The following is a 14,504-nucleotide window of genomic DNA, read 5'->3' as shown; positions in this document are numbered from 1 at the left end:
TCTTCTCGAAAGCCGCTTTTGGTATAGGGAGTCTTGAAAGTGACAAAGGAACTTCTGAGACAAGAATGAAGTAATCCGGGGCACGAGCACGACTGCTGAAAGAACATGACGGCACAAAGAGGAAAATAAGGTAGGAAGATCCTTGGCTCGGGCCCTCTTCCCCTCCTATCCAGGAACGCCCAGGAACTCATACGACATCGGCGGAGAACTTGTGCTTGGCCACCTTTGCTTGCACATGCAGCCGAGAAGTCGTCTGAAGTTTGATGGTTCCATGGCACCGAGGACGTATCAGCGTGCCGACGGGCCGTGCTTGGACGGATGTTCTTATGTTTAATAGGCCAAGGCTTGCAGGAAACGAAACACACGATTGGCTTGCGAACAAGTTTGAGAACACATGTCCACGTTTGCGACGGAAAGTTGATGTGTACAGATTGTTTATTTGTTCATGTTCTGAAGGAATACTTACAGAAAGGGTTGGTTAAACTAGATACATGAAAGGGGGTGTCATCAGGCTTCTGTTCTCATATGAAAAACTGTCCGAAAGTTATACCCGAACGCCATTTACTTCATGTTCTGGAGCAAGTAGCGGACACCAGCGTAGGTCTCCTCGCTGGTAGGCACAATCTGGGCAGCAGGCAAGACGAAGCCGTAGTTACCCGTGTCACGAAGCTCCTGAGTGAAGGTGTAATCGGCCTTGACAACATCGTTGACGTAGTCGACACTGCTGCCGGTCGCCTTGTAGATGGTGGTGCAGATGGGACCGTACTGGTACGAAGTACCGTGGACAGCCTTGATGGCGGCGACGGCACCCTTGGCAAGGGACTGGAGCTCAGTGTTCTTGGCGGAGACGGCGGTGCAGGAGTAGCCGTAGGGGGTCATGAAGAGCTGGGAGTAGGCGTGGAAGTCGATGAAGAGCTTGAGGCCCTGGGCGGACTTGGTCTTTGCGAGCCAGGCGGAGAGAGCGGCGGTCTCGGGGGCGTCGCCCTGGGAGAGGCCCTTGAAGTCCTCGGCGCAGGGGTCGGTGGAGGCACCGCCGGTGACGGACCATTGGAAGGGCCAGTTGCGGTTGATGTCGTGGCCGATGCAGGTGCTGCCGGAGGTGCTCTGACGGTTCTTGCGCCAGAGACGGTTGGTGGTTTGGGTGTAGATGAAGCCTTGATGAAGACAGTTAGCGAGAGGGTTCACTGACGTGATATATTGAGCGGGAATGAGGACTTACCGTCAGGGTTGACAACGGGGAAGATGTAGAAGTCGTACTTGTCGACGAAGCTCTTGATCTCCGTGTCGGAGGAGTACTTGCTCAGGAGGTTCCAGGCAATGTACTCGTTGGCCATGGTGCTGATCCACTCTCTGGCGTGGACGGTGCTGTGGAAGACCACGGCGGGCTTGGTACCCTTGGAGGTGCCGTAGATGTGGATGCCAGTGATGGCGTTGCCCTGGAGGGAGGAGCCCGAGGTGACGATCTCGGCGTTGCTGGGGTACGAGGAGACCAGGTCCTTGAGGAACTGAAGGTGGTCGGCGTACGCGTGGTACGAGTTGAACCAGGTCGCGTTGGCGGAGCCGACTGAGAGAAAAGTTAGTTGACGAACTTTGGCATATTGCGAGATTGCATCCGCGTGGGATGGCCGTGTGGCGTAGGTGGAGAGGCATTCAGCCTTGGAGAGGTGTCGAGACTTACCAGCGTAGACAGAGAAGCCAGACTCATCTGCGATTGAGGCGCCGAGATCCTCGTGCATGGTGGTAAGGTTCATGCCGGCAACCTCAGCCTTGAACGATTCGACCTCGGTGGCTGGAACGACGATGTCGGCGAAGGCACCGGCTCTCGGGGCGCCCTTCCAGGTCGTCAGCTGGAGCTTGTCGACGACGCCATTGACCCTGTCGACCTCGTCTCCGACAGAGAGGCGGAAGACCTTGGTGCCGTCGTAGCTCACGCGCTTGGAGCTCGCGCCGACGACTGAGGCGGCGGTCGCGGCGGCGACGAGGGTGGAGAGGGCGGCGAGGGACTTCATCGTTGCGGTGGTATGTTACTTTCAACGACGAGAAAGAGAACTCTTGAGGGAGAGGAGGAGCTTGGCCGGGAGTGAGTGTATGGCGACCGCGCGTAATGAGTTCAGCGAGGGTGCACGAGAGAAGGCATCGCCAAGATTGAGGATCGCACGGGTGTGCTCTCCTTTATGTACGGTGTTACGAGGTACGAGGAGAGTCGTGTCCAACCACTACTACCAGGGATTGAGGATAAGAGGGGAAAGCAGAAAAACATAGTTTCCAGGCCTGAGATGGACACTTTTCGACGGCAGAGCCAACGGGAAACAGGAACAGGATGAATGACGAGGATCGGACCGTCGGGGATCGCCTGGGCAGCTCTTACAACCTTCCCGTTTGGGCCATTGCGGCCCGCCTCGAGAGAAAAGTATCTTGGTATCTCAAGTTCGCCCTGTCTGCCCTGTCTGTGCCCTTTTCTCATTTGACTTTGTTCGATTTCTTGACGCCGATAATGTTGCCTACTTTCTCTAGCTGATGGATTGTTGGTTGAGAGACCTGCCTGATCAACGCAAGAACGAGATGCGGCAACAAGCTGCAGACAAAAGTCCCCGCCTCTGCTGTAAGAGGGGGAGGGAACATGCAGGTGGTATCTTCAAAGTTGGAGGTGGTGCTACCCCAAGCTCGCTTCTCCGCGCTCAGGGGGGAAGGTAAACGGGAGTGAAGATCCACGGCTACCGACACGACTGGCTGGTGATTCTGCGTTTATGGCGCACAGATCACAGGCTTGGAAGACGGGTGGAGGAAAGCGGAGGGGAATGCGAGGGGACTGGGACCTGGAGAAGGAAGGTTGGAAGCCTGGAGAGAAGCATTCGACTGTGGCTGGGCGTGTCTATCTTGGCCAGGGGTATCTTGCATCATCAGACGAGCACGCAACCCTTGGATTGGGAGGCGGCTGCTTACACGGGCAGGTTCTACACGCTTCATAGAGGCATTAGTTGACGGGAAGAGCGGCATGGCGAATCCGAATAGCAGACCACAAACTTTGAAGAAGCGCGCTTGATGGACCTTTTGCATCGTCTGGTCGGCCTTGAAGACTTGATTAAGCAAGTGGAATAAAGACCTAGATAAATTGGGCTGGTAGGACTGGTGGTGGACCCCGATGCGACCCAAGCAAACAACACCGCAGTGCCTGGCTGTCCGTGGCCCCCGCGAGCTTCCTCAGAGACTTGGAGTCTTGGACAGATCCAGGAGGTCAAGTGCCGGACTGCGGGCAACCGACCTGCCGGAACCGGGGTAGCGCGGCGGTAAGGATTCAAGGGTACTTTGGCGATCGGTTGGGGGTTGGGCAAAGCACGCAAAGCTGGACTTTGAGGCCTGCTGGGTTGCATGAGCCCGTTTCCTGCAACAAGAGCTTGATTGAGATAGGCTACGGGCTAGTTGCGCCGTGTGTCTTGGAGGAAGAATCGTCCGAGTTCTAGACCGGAAGGGGAGGTATGTAAGAATGTCTTCAGCTGCATCTCTTGGTTCGGGGGAACGGCACAGCACGGCATTCTTCTCATCCTTATCAGCACATCATTTGGGTGCCGGTTTAAGTTTAAAACGCTTATTTGGTGGATGGGGCGCTAATACGATCCCCCGCCTGCTTATCCCAGCGTCAATACGAGTTCATCTGGAGCACTCCAGCATCATTCCCATCAGTGACGGAGGTGTCCGCATAGTTGAATAGAGTGAAGTACGGACACTATGGTATTGAATTGACAAGAAACGACGTACTTGATGTCCTGAATCTGAGGTATACGAAAAGCTTGGGAATTCCCAGGGAAACCACGGCCGCATTGTCGACGATAGCTGCCCTGGCGCTAGTCCAGGCTGCAGACAGCTTTGGGCAGAGACTGCCGATCATTCATAAACAAAGGCACTCTTCTCATCAGTGACTTCCATAGCAATCGCGACTGAACAGCCAGAATGGCTTCGGTGGCCGTCTCCTCATAAACAAAGAATCCTCAGTGCGTCACAGAGTTTTCTAAAAAGTGTTATTTCGACGACGCTCTCTCAATGGTGTTGTTGAGCCCATTGTCATCTTACCTTGCGTACCTAAGCTATGTACAGTAACGAAGATGCACACTACGGTACATGTACCTAATCATTGTCAACTACCTGCGTATACAAATATTCATGTTCCATCAATTCTAATGCAACTACGGAGTACACAACAAGGCAAAGCAAGCACACGATGCGACCGCTGATGAGGGCAGTACCAAAAATAAAAACCCAAGGATAGAGCTGCGAGTCAAAAACATTGGACGATCTGGGAATCGAACCCAGGACCTACCGCATGCTAAGCGGTCATTATACCACTAAACCAATCGCCCATTGTTGAGAGATTCGAGGGCTAGCTGGCTCATGAAGGGCAAACTGGTCGGAGATCAGCCGGGCAATACGCCCTCTCCTCTCTTCCTTCTTCTTGTCCCTCTCTCCCTTTGCTTCTCTCCCCTTCAAGTCCAGAGCCAACTCTTTTTCGCTCTCGGCCTCTTTCCTCAGTCATCGTTCTGTTCGACAGCCACCTGATCTGGACTTGGCTCGACCAAGTACCGCAACGAAATGTTCGTCCAAAGTCCTGCGCGCGAGTCCTTCCGTCCTATGGCCATGTCAATCCCAAAGTTGATGTTGGGCAGTGACCGACCAACTACTGTAGCCCACTACGCCCACGAAGCCATTCGCATCTACACTCCCACCTAAATCATCGAGAAAGTGCCTCCAGACTATGCCCTCATGCTTGCTTCAACCTCTGTATCGTGACATCAAACTCCTCCGGGTCCCGCCCGATAATCTCCCTCAACGTCTCCGACACAACAGAAGTCTCCCCCGCCCGAATCGCCTCCCACGCCGTCGCCCACGTCCTCGCCTTCTCCACCGACCCGAACTTCGCCAAAACCTGCGGCAACTTCACGTACTCATCCACGCTCACCTCGCGGATCCTCACGTCCCTCCCGACAGCCCGCCTAAGCACCCTCACCGTCTCCTCAAGAGACCAGACCCGCGAACCGGTAAGCAAGACTTTTTTATTGACGTGAGGGAATTGCTCCGGGTCCCAGGAATACTGCGCGATAAGTTTCGCCGTCGCCTCCCCCAACTCGCTGCGCTTCGCCCACGCCACGCCCGGACCGGCGCCGTCATGCGGAATGAGGATCTCGTTCGAGGAGGAGGGAGAGTTGATGTCGAAGAAAGAGGTGTAGATTGGGTACGACTCCGAGTAGAGACCCTCGCGGATGGATGTGTAGGTGAAGCTGGGGTCCGAGGCCGCGACGGAGGCTAGGTGGCGCTCCGTCGAGAGGTGGGCCTGCATTACCTCCGCTACAGATTCATCTTGCAAGTCGCCGCCGAAGGCTAGGGAGCTGTAAAAGAGGTGTTTCACGCCTGCGCGACGAGCTGCGTTGACGACTGGTAGTTGCACCTGTGAATCTTGTCAGGCCACCCGACTTGGGGATGAGACCAGCCCAACTTGAGCTCTTTGCTTCTCACCTTTTTGCGGTACTCGTGCACATGACTTGGATAGGAAATGAGGAAGAGCACCTCGATACCGGCAAACGCAGCCTCGAGATCAGAAAGGCTCGACTCGTATGACGCCTTGCGTGCGCGGAGGCCGTTCTTGATGTGTTCTTGAGGTACTCGTTCCGGGTGACGGTTGATGAGGATGATGTGGTCGCTGGGAAGAAGTTTCAAGAGGTAATCGTAGGTGCTGCCGCCTAGGCCTCCTGAGCCGGGGAAGATGCCGATGCACTTCATTATATGAGGTTCTTCGATAATAAGTGAGACGCTGTATTGGACGAAAGGGAGGTTTACGATGGAGTTGTATCTAGGTATTGATCTCTTCAATCCAATCTGTCGGTAAGCTGCTTCAAATGGATCAAGAGTGCGTTAGGAGAAAGTTTAAGGTGCAGATAAGCTAAGGTGAGATCGTGACATGACGCGCATGATCACATCACCTCACACCTCGCACCTCGCACATTGATCACGACGCCCGGAGACTTTGCTTGACAGGGGAGTGCCGAGCTTGACATGCTCATTACGTCACGCACACCCCTATTTCCAACAGCCGTATCAAGCATCTTCCCTTCGCCTCTATTTCTGTGGCGCCTGGGTGACATCCCACGCTCAAAATCAGGCTCGCATCCCACTTTCTTTCCGTCATTACCCTGTTTTTTCCATTCGACTTCCGATTCCGGAGCGGAGAGCAACGTGCTTTCTTATTTGTCCCCCGTGGTCCGCCCCGTGTCCCGGCCCCCGCTACACGGCCGACGTGTCGGCTCAACAGCGCTTGCTGTGGGGATGGTAGCGGAGATGTGTGCCACACCTCGCGGATGGGTCGTGAGTCTGGCGCAAGATGAAGGCTAAGTTGTGAGGCTTTCTAGCTTGGCCACTAGGAATAGAACGCCCATCAAGAGATCTTGACTACGTGCAACAAAGTTCAGGGCTGACTGGTATGCACACATTCTAGTAAATATGATGGCATCCCATCCTTTAGACTGTTGAATGACCTCGATGCATCGCCAGTATCGCCACTCAGAGCATCAACAAACGGCGTTTTGATCCTCATCAATCACACTATCATCATCCGATTTCCTCACGATGCACCATGATCGAAAATTTTGAAACAGAATGAGCCTTGGATAAAATCGAAGGCGTACTGACTGACGTTATCTGTTACCGATGGAATCGCGGTGGACTAGCGAGTAAGTGTTAAGGCGGGATGGTCTTCACAGTCCACAGTCATACTGCTCAGCCAAACGGCTTCACACATACAAATTCACAAAAGGAGGACGGCAGAGTTTAACCCGGTCGGTCTATAAGGTAGACTGATTAGCACGAAGACGACCTCCATTCCATTCAAGCTTGCGCGAAGTAGAGATACGTCAGCTTAAAATTTTGGTTTCCTTAGAGTCACGAAAGCCACCGCAACTCTTGAACGAACTGAGTCCGCTTAAATAGAAGAAAGCCTATCTACATCAAGCTCTGCTTATTTCCAGTTGGTGGTAGCACCCATCTTGGACCCATCAGCAAGCACCAAAAAGTCGCTCGGCACAATCTTTCCATTCTTGCCGCGCGCGCCAGAAACGAGGCTGATATCGACGCTCTTGAAGCTCGCGTTCGTCAGCGCAGCCGCGCCCAAAACATCCCACGAGTTGCCGATGGACGTCTGGCGCTCCCGCAGCGTCGCCTGGCCAAAGTAGGTGGCGTTGGCGAGGGCCTCGGGGTTGTTGAGGGCGGCGACGTTGCGCTTGAGGACGCCCGTGGCGTTGACGCTGCGGAAGCCCGTCTTGCCGTTCATCCACGAGGTGTTGTCCTCGATGGCGAAGGCGCCCGTCTGGGAGTTGTCGGTGAAGCCGTTGGCCTTGTTGCCGAAGGCGATGCAGTTGATGACGTCGCGGGCGGCGGGGAGGATGTCGCCTGCGCTGCCGCCGCCTAGCTTGAAGCCGTTGCCGTTGCCGGTGAAGTCGGGGATGTCCTAGGGTGGTTTATTAGAACGGTGTAGTGAGGATTGGCTTCGAGTTTGATGTTGACTTACCCAGCGGTTGAAGCCGTTGCCCCACGCGATGCTGTCCTTGATGGTCAACTTGGAGTGGAACTCCCTGCGATACTGTCAGCTTATGCATCAAAAAGCATCAGCAACTAGCAAAAGACGCACCAGAAGTCGACACCATCGTCAGAGTTGTCCCAGAATCTGCTGCCAACGACAATGTTGCCCTCGCCCTTGCCCTCCTTGATAGCAAGACCATCGGCGTTCTCGCCGTTGTTTCTCGGGTCACGGTTACCATACGAATCCAGGTACGAGATTACGTTGTTAGACAGGGCACCCTGCATGTGGAAACCGCTTTCGTAGTTCTCGCGAGTAACGATCTGGTTAAAACGCAAGTTGCTCGAATCCTTCACGTACACACCGTACGCGCCGTGCGTAAAGGTAAGACGCGCAAAGTTCCAGTACTGAACGCGCTCAACGTGGAGCACACCACGGTTCCGGCCCGGCACGGAAGCGCCGACGGGCGCGGGGGTATCCGGCAGACCCTCGCCGTCGATGATGACCTCCTCGTCCTTGGCGGCGTGCAGGGTAATGGGAGCGGCGGCGGTGCCGTTGACGGTGATGTTGATGTTCTTCAGGAGGTCATAGGTGCCGCCGCGGAGGATGATGACATCGCCCGGCTGGGAGATGTTGACGGCGGCTTGGATGTCGGAGAAGGGCTTGGCTTGGGAGCCATCTGGGGTCGCTACGCCCTTGGGGGAAACGAAGATGTTGGCCGCCTGGGCCAGGGAGAGGCAGGAGAGTATTGTTGGGATGACCAACATTGTGAAAAAGAATGTGTTTCTGTATGTACTTTGAAAAAGAGTGTAAAAGTTGGGTTTGCGAATCACACAAAAGAATGTGGGTGAGAGAGAAAGGTATAATCAACTACTTCTAGCATATTGCGGGCAGAGAGAGAGCACGGCGCTGGTGATGATTTATAGAATGCAGTGTGGACATGGCTTCATTGTCGCAATCGGCTCCGGTTCAGGCAGATAATGATACCACGGAGATGGATCCATCTTGGCACTTTGAGTCAGCAGGAACAACACATTAAGAAAGTCTTGGTACTCTCTAAGAAACTTTTTTGCAACTTTTGCTGAGTCTGCTCACATAGCGTGGATTCAGGAGTCGTTGACTCGCAGAATAGGGACGGCACCTGGAAATTTCCTGCCCACGAAGTGGCCTAGCTCGTTTTGGTGGTGCTGGAGCTCAATTAACTATAATGATGGGTCACCCCTACCTAAGGTATAAAATTGGTGCGAGATGGCGCTATTACGCCAAGATGGGCCACGCAGCAGCAGAACATTTGCATTCTTTTGGCGTGGTCGAGGAATAGGCAGTGTTCCCGGACTCCCGGTGGGAGTTCGTCAGCCCCAATAGACTCCGCCTCCGCTATCGTGAAATTATTTTGAGTTCATGACGGAGTCAAAGGCTGATTCAAGAGTCTAGATCTGGGCCCATATACTATGACTGAGAACGCGATTGCGTCCGGCAGTGGTGTGGGGGTTGTCTGTGAATTACCTGACGTTGTTCAGGCTTGCTGGTGTAGTGTCACTCCTGCATCAACCAGCCTGCGAATAGCACACGACTACCCAAGTCTTTAGCCACGGCACTCGAGGTGCACTAAGACATGAGGCTCAGCCAACGCATTTATCGGATTGCGGAGGATGTTTCTAGAATAGTGATCTCTCCGACTCCAAAAGCGACGAAAACGACGGACAGTTGCTGTAATATATTCTAAACAGCCCTAAATTTAAGCTTTCTATCGCTGGGTAACGCCAATTGGCATCCATGCTTGGCCCATGACTCGGATGAACCTCACCCGCCCACCGACCCGGGAGATTGGATGCTTGGTACGGAGTAGTCAACGGCATTGTCGGTGGTTCTCGCAGCAGTTGATGAGTTACCATGGCTTCGGGTCCGACTCTCCCGCCTCATAGCCCAGCTTCGGTCCGAGCCTCCTTAGTTCTTTGCAACTGGCATCTCACACATGCTACCTACGACTGATTTTCAGAGCTTGCAAACTACTCCATCAGACAAAGTGGGCACAGTGAGTCTAAAAACGGGAGAATGCTTCGCTGTGTTTATTGTATCAAGCCTAGGTACCTTTGTTTTGGAAACTTTCCTGATAATCCAGACAAGTCAATTGTAAGTCATAGTTCCCATGTGGTTTCTACCATACCACGGACTACCAGCTGACCCCTCTCCCCATGCAAAGCTCTCGGTTTTCAAGCTTGTCCAATGAGAAGCTCGGATTTGGATCAGTGAGTCATTGGTAACTATCTCTTGAGACTGATCTGTCCTGAGCAGAGCCAGATGACGCCTGTAAAATTGTTTTCAGTATAATCAAGAGAAGCAAATTTGATTACAAGGGCTTATATGTATTTTGCATTTCATTTGCAAAAGTCATTGTGAACATAGATGCATATCGGCGGTTCTTTATGGCAATGTTGTCTCCATCCCCCCCCCCCCCCGAATACACGAGCGAGCACAGCCCACAGCATAGCCCGTACTCTCTAGCACTGCTATCGATATAGGTGTAATAATTTATCGATACTTTGTAGTCTATAAAACTGGACTCTTCCAAACACATGTCCATCTGAAAAACCACACAAGGGTATGATGAATGTGATGACCTTAGTCGTGGTGTCGCCACCACCAACAGCCACAATATCTAACAAAAACTTTGCTAAGATAGTATCCTTTAGAATTACCAAAGAAGGGCAGTTTACTTTCAATAGCACTAGTTTCTATTAGGCCCTGGAAATCCGGATGTGTGTATTCGGCATGGCGTATACGTGTGCTGCAGAGTAGTGAAGTGCGGTGGATATTATACTTTAAATGAGACTACCCCTGAATGTGAACGCTGATCCAGGACAGATTGACATTACATCTGAGGTATTCTATAGCCATTTACAGTTCGTCTGTAACCCTCCCAGCGTTTGTTTCTACCTTGCCTGTGGGAGGGCTGTACTGTCTTGTCTCTTTATTTAGACTTGCAGTCAGGGGCCACCATTGGAAGGATTTTATGCCTTGCCTAGCATCAGCTTTGTGAAGGAAATATCAAGGAAGGTCCTATTGTTGAAGATATCACCGGACAGTCCTTCCCTCTTCTGCCTGAGATCAGATGTACCCTTGTATCTACGTCCCCCCACCTTGGGATTGTCAAACTGCATTTGAAGGCAGGAGCCTAAACCATTGCACCCAGAGCTTTCCGTAGCTACAAGTTCTTACCAAAGTGAAAGAACCAAGGTCTTCCTGAAGATGGGAAAACTCCGCCTGGTCCTCCACAATTCCACCAACACTTCCAACTACACGCCCCCATCTTCAACTCCTCTATTAATCATCAAGCTATCAGTGACGATCATTGCTAAACCTATCAGCCACTGCACCGCAACCTCGACTGATGCCCCCAATCCAGCACTAGGTACAGAGAGAAACCAAGACGAGCCAACATGGGCAATGACACTACAATCAACGAGATTGAGGAAGTTTGGTATTTCCTGGCGAGCGTCGGCGGAGCCATGCTCGTCGTTCTTCTCGTCCAAGACATCTCCAATTGGTGCAGAGATACCCTATTCGAGCGGCGCATCGGCATGTATCCTACCAAACGTTCATTCCGTCATTGAGTCGTTGCTGATCAGCTAAGATAACAGAGAAAACCCGTGTGGAAGCCCTTGTCGCCTATCAAGTCTTTCTGAAGATGGAAGAGAGTCTCCGCGAAGAAATTCTACGCGAGCGTCGCGAGTACGAAAAGGCTAAGACAAATGCTTGGAGCCTTTTTGTGCACAAGGGTGAACGGATCGATCAAGAGGAAAAGGCGATTGAGAAGGGTAAAGAGGAGGTGAAGCAGATGAGGGCCGACCTAGAAAAGAAAAAAGGCGAGGTGGAGAATATGAAGGCGGATGTTGAGAAGGGTTTGGAGGAGCTCCGGAAGATACGTGCTAAGATCATCGAGAAGGCAGATGAGGTTGCCGGCTCTAGCAACAGGGTTAAAGACATGGACCGCAAGAATCGTGAGCTGGAGCAATAGATGATGCTTCACAGGTACTTCTGATAATTCTGTCACCTTCAGGGCGGAAAGGGGGAACTGAGCACAGGAAAGCGTCAAGAAACAGCGATCATAGAATCAATCAGCACAGAAGCAATACCATGACATAGACATGCCTACAATTCCTTGCTACGATCAAGAGAACCGAGTACTTGTTCCACAAGTCCTTGAGACATCCAGACCGTTTTTGCTCAATATTACTTACTTAGATGAACCATTTGTTTCTCTCAATGGGAATTGAAAAACATAATTAAACCTAATGGGTCATGTAACAGCTCCTGGATATCTTCTAGACACGCCGACCTGTCCAAACATTTGCTCCCAAGGTGAAAGTTGGCGTGTCTTCACTAAATCTTCAAAGAAATTACTGATACTTTTCTAAATCTCCTCGACACCGATACTGGGCTCGTCTAGAAGATTCTAATCAATGGACCACCAGAGGGTAGCTCTTGAAGACAATTCCTCCATCATAAATAAATGTATCCTTTACCGAGACCTCTCCTGAAACCTCTTTCTCTTTATCATTGCCAATCGTTGCTTGTCTGCCTATTGTCCCATACACCCAAAGTTTGAAAGAGCTCTAGTGTCCCGCATGGAAACACAACGGAAGAGCGTGAGGTCTTGTGCTGTCTTCCGGAGGCTTCCACAGCCAGAACAGTCACATCACTCGGTGGCACCCGCCTTTTGGAAAACATGGAATCACATGTTGCCGCTGGCATCAAACCCTACCTATCCCACGATCTTTCAGGAAGGAACCAAAGAAGAAGGGCTACTCAAGCTGTCAACATCGCCTTCCTGCTGGATTTGTTTTTCTCCAACCATACACTACACTCTTGCATCAGAAGACCATCATCATATCAAACCCTACGGAAGCCCGAATTACCGAAGCAACTTCATCACCAATAAGACCTGTCACTCATAATGGAGTATCACGTCTTCAAGCAAGTATTCCAGACGGTCTTGATCGCCATCTTGATCCCCTTTGGCGCCATGATCATCCTCGAGATCATTCCCACCGTGATCGGCAACAAGACTGCTCGTCAGGCTGGTACGTCATCCTTTCTGACTTCACAATGTTCTACCCAAACAACGTCACTAAATCAATTCGAATTCAGGAAAGAAGATTCAGGAGCTGAAGGAGAGAAACGCCGACTTGATGACTGAGGTCGAGGATGCCAAGGAGTCCAAGCAGAAAATCGTCAAGCTCATGGAAGAGCGCGAGGCCGACAAGCACGAGATCGCTGAACTCACGAAGAAGCTTGAAGCCGCCGAGGAGAAGTCACAGCTACTGACTGACGCGCTTTATGTGGAGGCCGAGGACGCTGAGAAGTCTCAGCTGGAGATCGTCGACTTGACGGACGAGCTGGACGCCGCGCGCAACTTCGCTGCCACTACCCTCAACACAGCCTTTCAAACCAACCAGGAGGCGCGCGAGAAGACTGTCGATATGCTTAAGGACTTGTCCGAGAGAATTGCCATGTTCCAGAAGATCGCTGAGATCAGCAACAACTCGATGAAGCAGCACCTGGAACAGGTCCGCAAGTTCTGCAGCTTCGGCAACGTCGGCTTACAGAATTGGACCGGGGAAATCAAGGTTATTCAGGAATGCATCAGGCTTGATTATGGCCGAATCAAGCTTCTCGACGAGGCGACTGCCATGGGGCACAACTTGCAAGCCACCATGGATGAGATTGACGAGGCCGCGAAGAAGCAGAGTCCCTATTTCAATGCCCCTTCTCCTTCTTGTTCTGCTTAGATGTTTGGATTGCGTTGGCAGATACATCATACGAGAGGTGGACTTCCTGGTTCCTGATACTTGAAGGACCGGCCGTATCCTGGGATATGCCGATGCAGAGCAACATGTGGTGGAGGAGGACTGACGCGATGCCAGCATATGGGGGCATTTGTGTCGGCTCGCGTCCGCAAAAATTTACTTGGCTCTATTGAGATGAGCCTTTATCATCGGCTTTGGAAGGAAGGCTGAGAGATTGTTTGGCACGCCCCCTGAAGTCGGCTCTCACATGGATGTTGACGGCTGCTTAAGGCGTCAAAACGGGTACCTTAGCTCTTCCAAGAATTGAAACACGCATTCGAGATATTCGAAGAACCATTCTTCGTACACATGAATTGTCTCCTTGACAGTACGAGAATCTTCTTCGTCGAAACCAACCCCACACGCCAAAGGGTGATGTCTTTCTCAAGCTTGCTTCCTACTTCAGCCAGAGCCACGTGAACAGGACGTTGGCCTCTATTACCTCGTGCGTCAAGTGATCGACCCACATCCGCTTGAATTTGTGTTGTGCGAGAAGCGCAGTTGTAGAAATCTCGGCATTTACGCTTGAGCGCCCACCTCGAAGGGTGGATTTAACTTGACGTCCTATACATCTGAAGCGTGACCCAGGCTCGTCAGGCATCGGATGGGCGGGGTCAGCCCTCAGTCCTTGACAGTTGAGAAGTTTTGGTCCAACGACGCCAACTGAGACAAGAACGAGGACGTGTGTGCAAAAAGTTGCGCGCCAGAAATGTTGGCGACTGTGTCAAGTTGATGCGCGATAGGTTAGATTTCACCACCGTAGATTTGGCGCATGTCTTTCTCGATACGAACACTGAAACCTACTTGACCCTTAACGGGTCTCTCAGAGAGCAGCATAGCTCATTCTACCCGCCCAAGGTGAGGTGGTTTCCATGGAAAACCTGGCTCCCGCTGGCCATGAGACCTCAGATTGGCCATATTTTGAGTAGGTGGTTCAGCGACGATATCACGTGTGTGGCTTCGCATTGAGGCGCAGGTTCAAATGTCAAGTCACATAACAAACTTCCAGTTGGGCTCTCCGTTTCAATTAGCCGTGTCCTTTTGAAGTTCTGGTTGCATTGCTTCGATTGCCTCACAAGCAAGAGAGTCGCATGCTT

At 52.1% G+C, this 14,504-nt stretch overlaps 5 protein-coding genes across 5 annotated transcripts; 2 read left to right on the top strand and 3 right to left on the bottom strand.

Annotated features, from left to right (window-relative positions):
- Positions 1–561: 561 nt before the first annotated feature.
- On the bottom strand, positions 562–2,009 carry CCOS01_06571 (zinc carboxypeptidase; the record flags this gene model as incomplete). Its single annotated transcript, XM_060454739.1, has 3 exons — positions 562–1,154; positions 1,220–1,564; positions 1,679–2,009. The coding sequence occupies 3 exons, from the start codon at positions 2,007–2,009 to the stop codon at positions 562–564; spliced, it is 1,269 nt and encodes a 422-aa protein (XP_060314439.1).
- A 2,744-nt stretch (positions 2,010–4,753) lies between these two features.
- Positions 4,754–5,769, bottom strand: CCOS01_06570 (uncharacterized protein; the record flags this gene model as incomplete). Its single annotated transcript, XM_060454738.1, has 2 exons — positions 4,754–5,437; positions 5,506–5,769. 2 exons carry the CDS (start codon positions 5,767–5,769, stop codon positions 4,754–4,756), a joined length of 948 nt encoding a protein of 315 aa, XP_060314438.1.
- A 1,231-nt stretch (positions 5,770–7,000) lies between these two features.
- CCOS01_06569 (pectate lyase L) lies at positions 7,001–8,325 on the bottom strand (the record flags this gene model as incomplete). Its single annotated transcript, XM_060454737.1, has 3 exons — positions 7,001–7,489; positions 7,550–7,613; positions 7,670–8,325. 3 exons carry the CDS (start codon positions 8,323–8,325, stop codon positions 7,001–7,003), a joined length of 1,209 nt encoding a protein of 402 aa, XP_060314437.1.
- A 2,673-nt stretch (positions 8,326–10,998) lies between these two features.
- On the top strand, positions 10,999–11,576 carry CCOS01_06568 (uncharacterized protein; the record flags this gene model as incomplete). The annotated part of the gene is made up of 2 exons (XM_060454736.1): positions 10,999–11,155; positions 11,200–11,576. 2 exons carry the CDS (start codon positions 10,999–11,001, stop codon positions 11,574–11,576), a joined length of 534 nt encoding a protein of 177 aa, XP_060314436.1.
- A 939-nt stretch (positions 11,577–12,515) lies between these two features.
- Positions 12,516–13,350, top strand: CCOS01_06567 (uncharacterized protein; the record flags this gene model as incomplete). The annotated part of the gene is made up of 2 exons (XM_060454735.1): positions 12,516–12,642; positions 12,710–13,350. The coding sequence occupies 2 exons, from the start codon at positions 12,516–12,518 to the stop codon at positions 13,348–13,350; spliced, it is 768 nt and encodes a 255-aa protein (XP_060314435.1).
- Between the last annotated feature and the right edge of the window lie 1,154 nt (positions 13,351–14,504).

Source organism: Colletotrichum costaricense (assembly GCF_030867565.1).
Source record: "Colletotrichum costaricense strain IMI 309622 chromosome Unknown Scaffold_6.1, whole genome shotgun sequence".
NCBI classification, from domain to species: Eukaryota; Fungi; Ascomycota; class Sordariomycetes; order Glomerellales; family Glomerellaceae; genus Colletotrichum; species Colletotrichum costaricense.
Note: the sequence above shows the minus strand (reverse complement) of the source record. Positions and strands in the feature narration are given on the sequence as shown.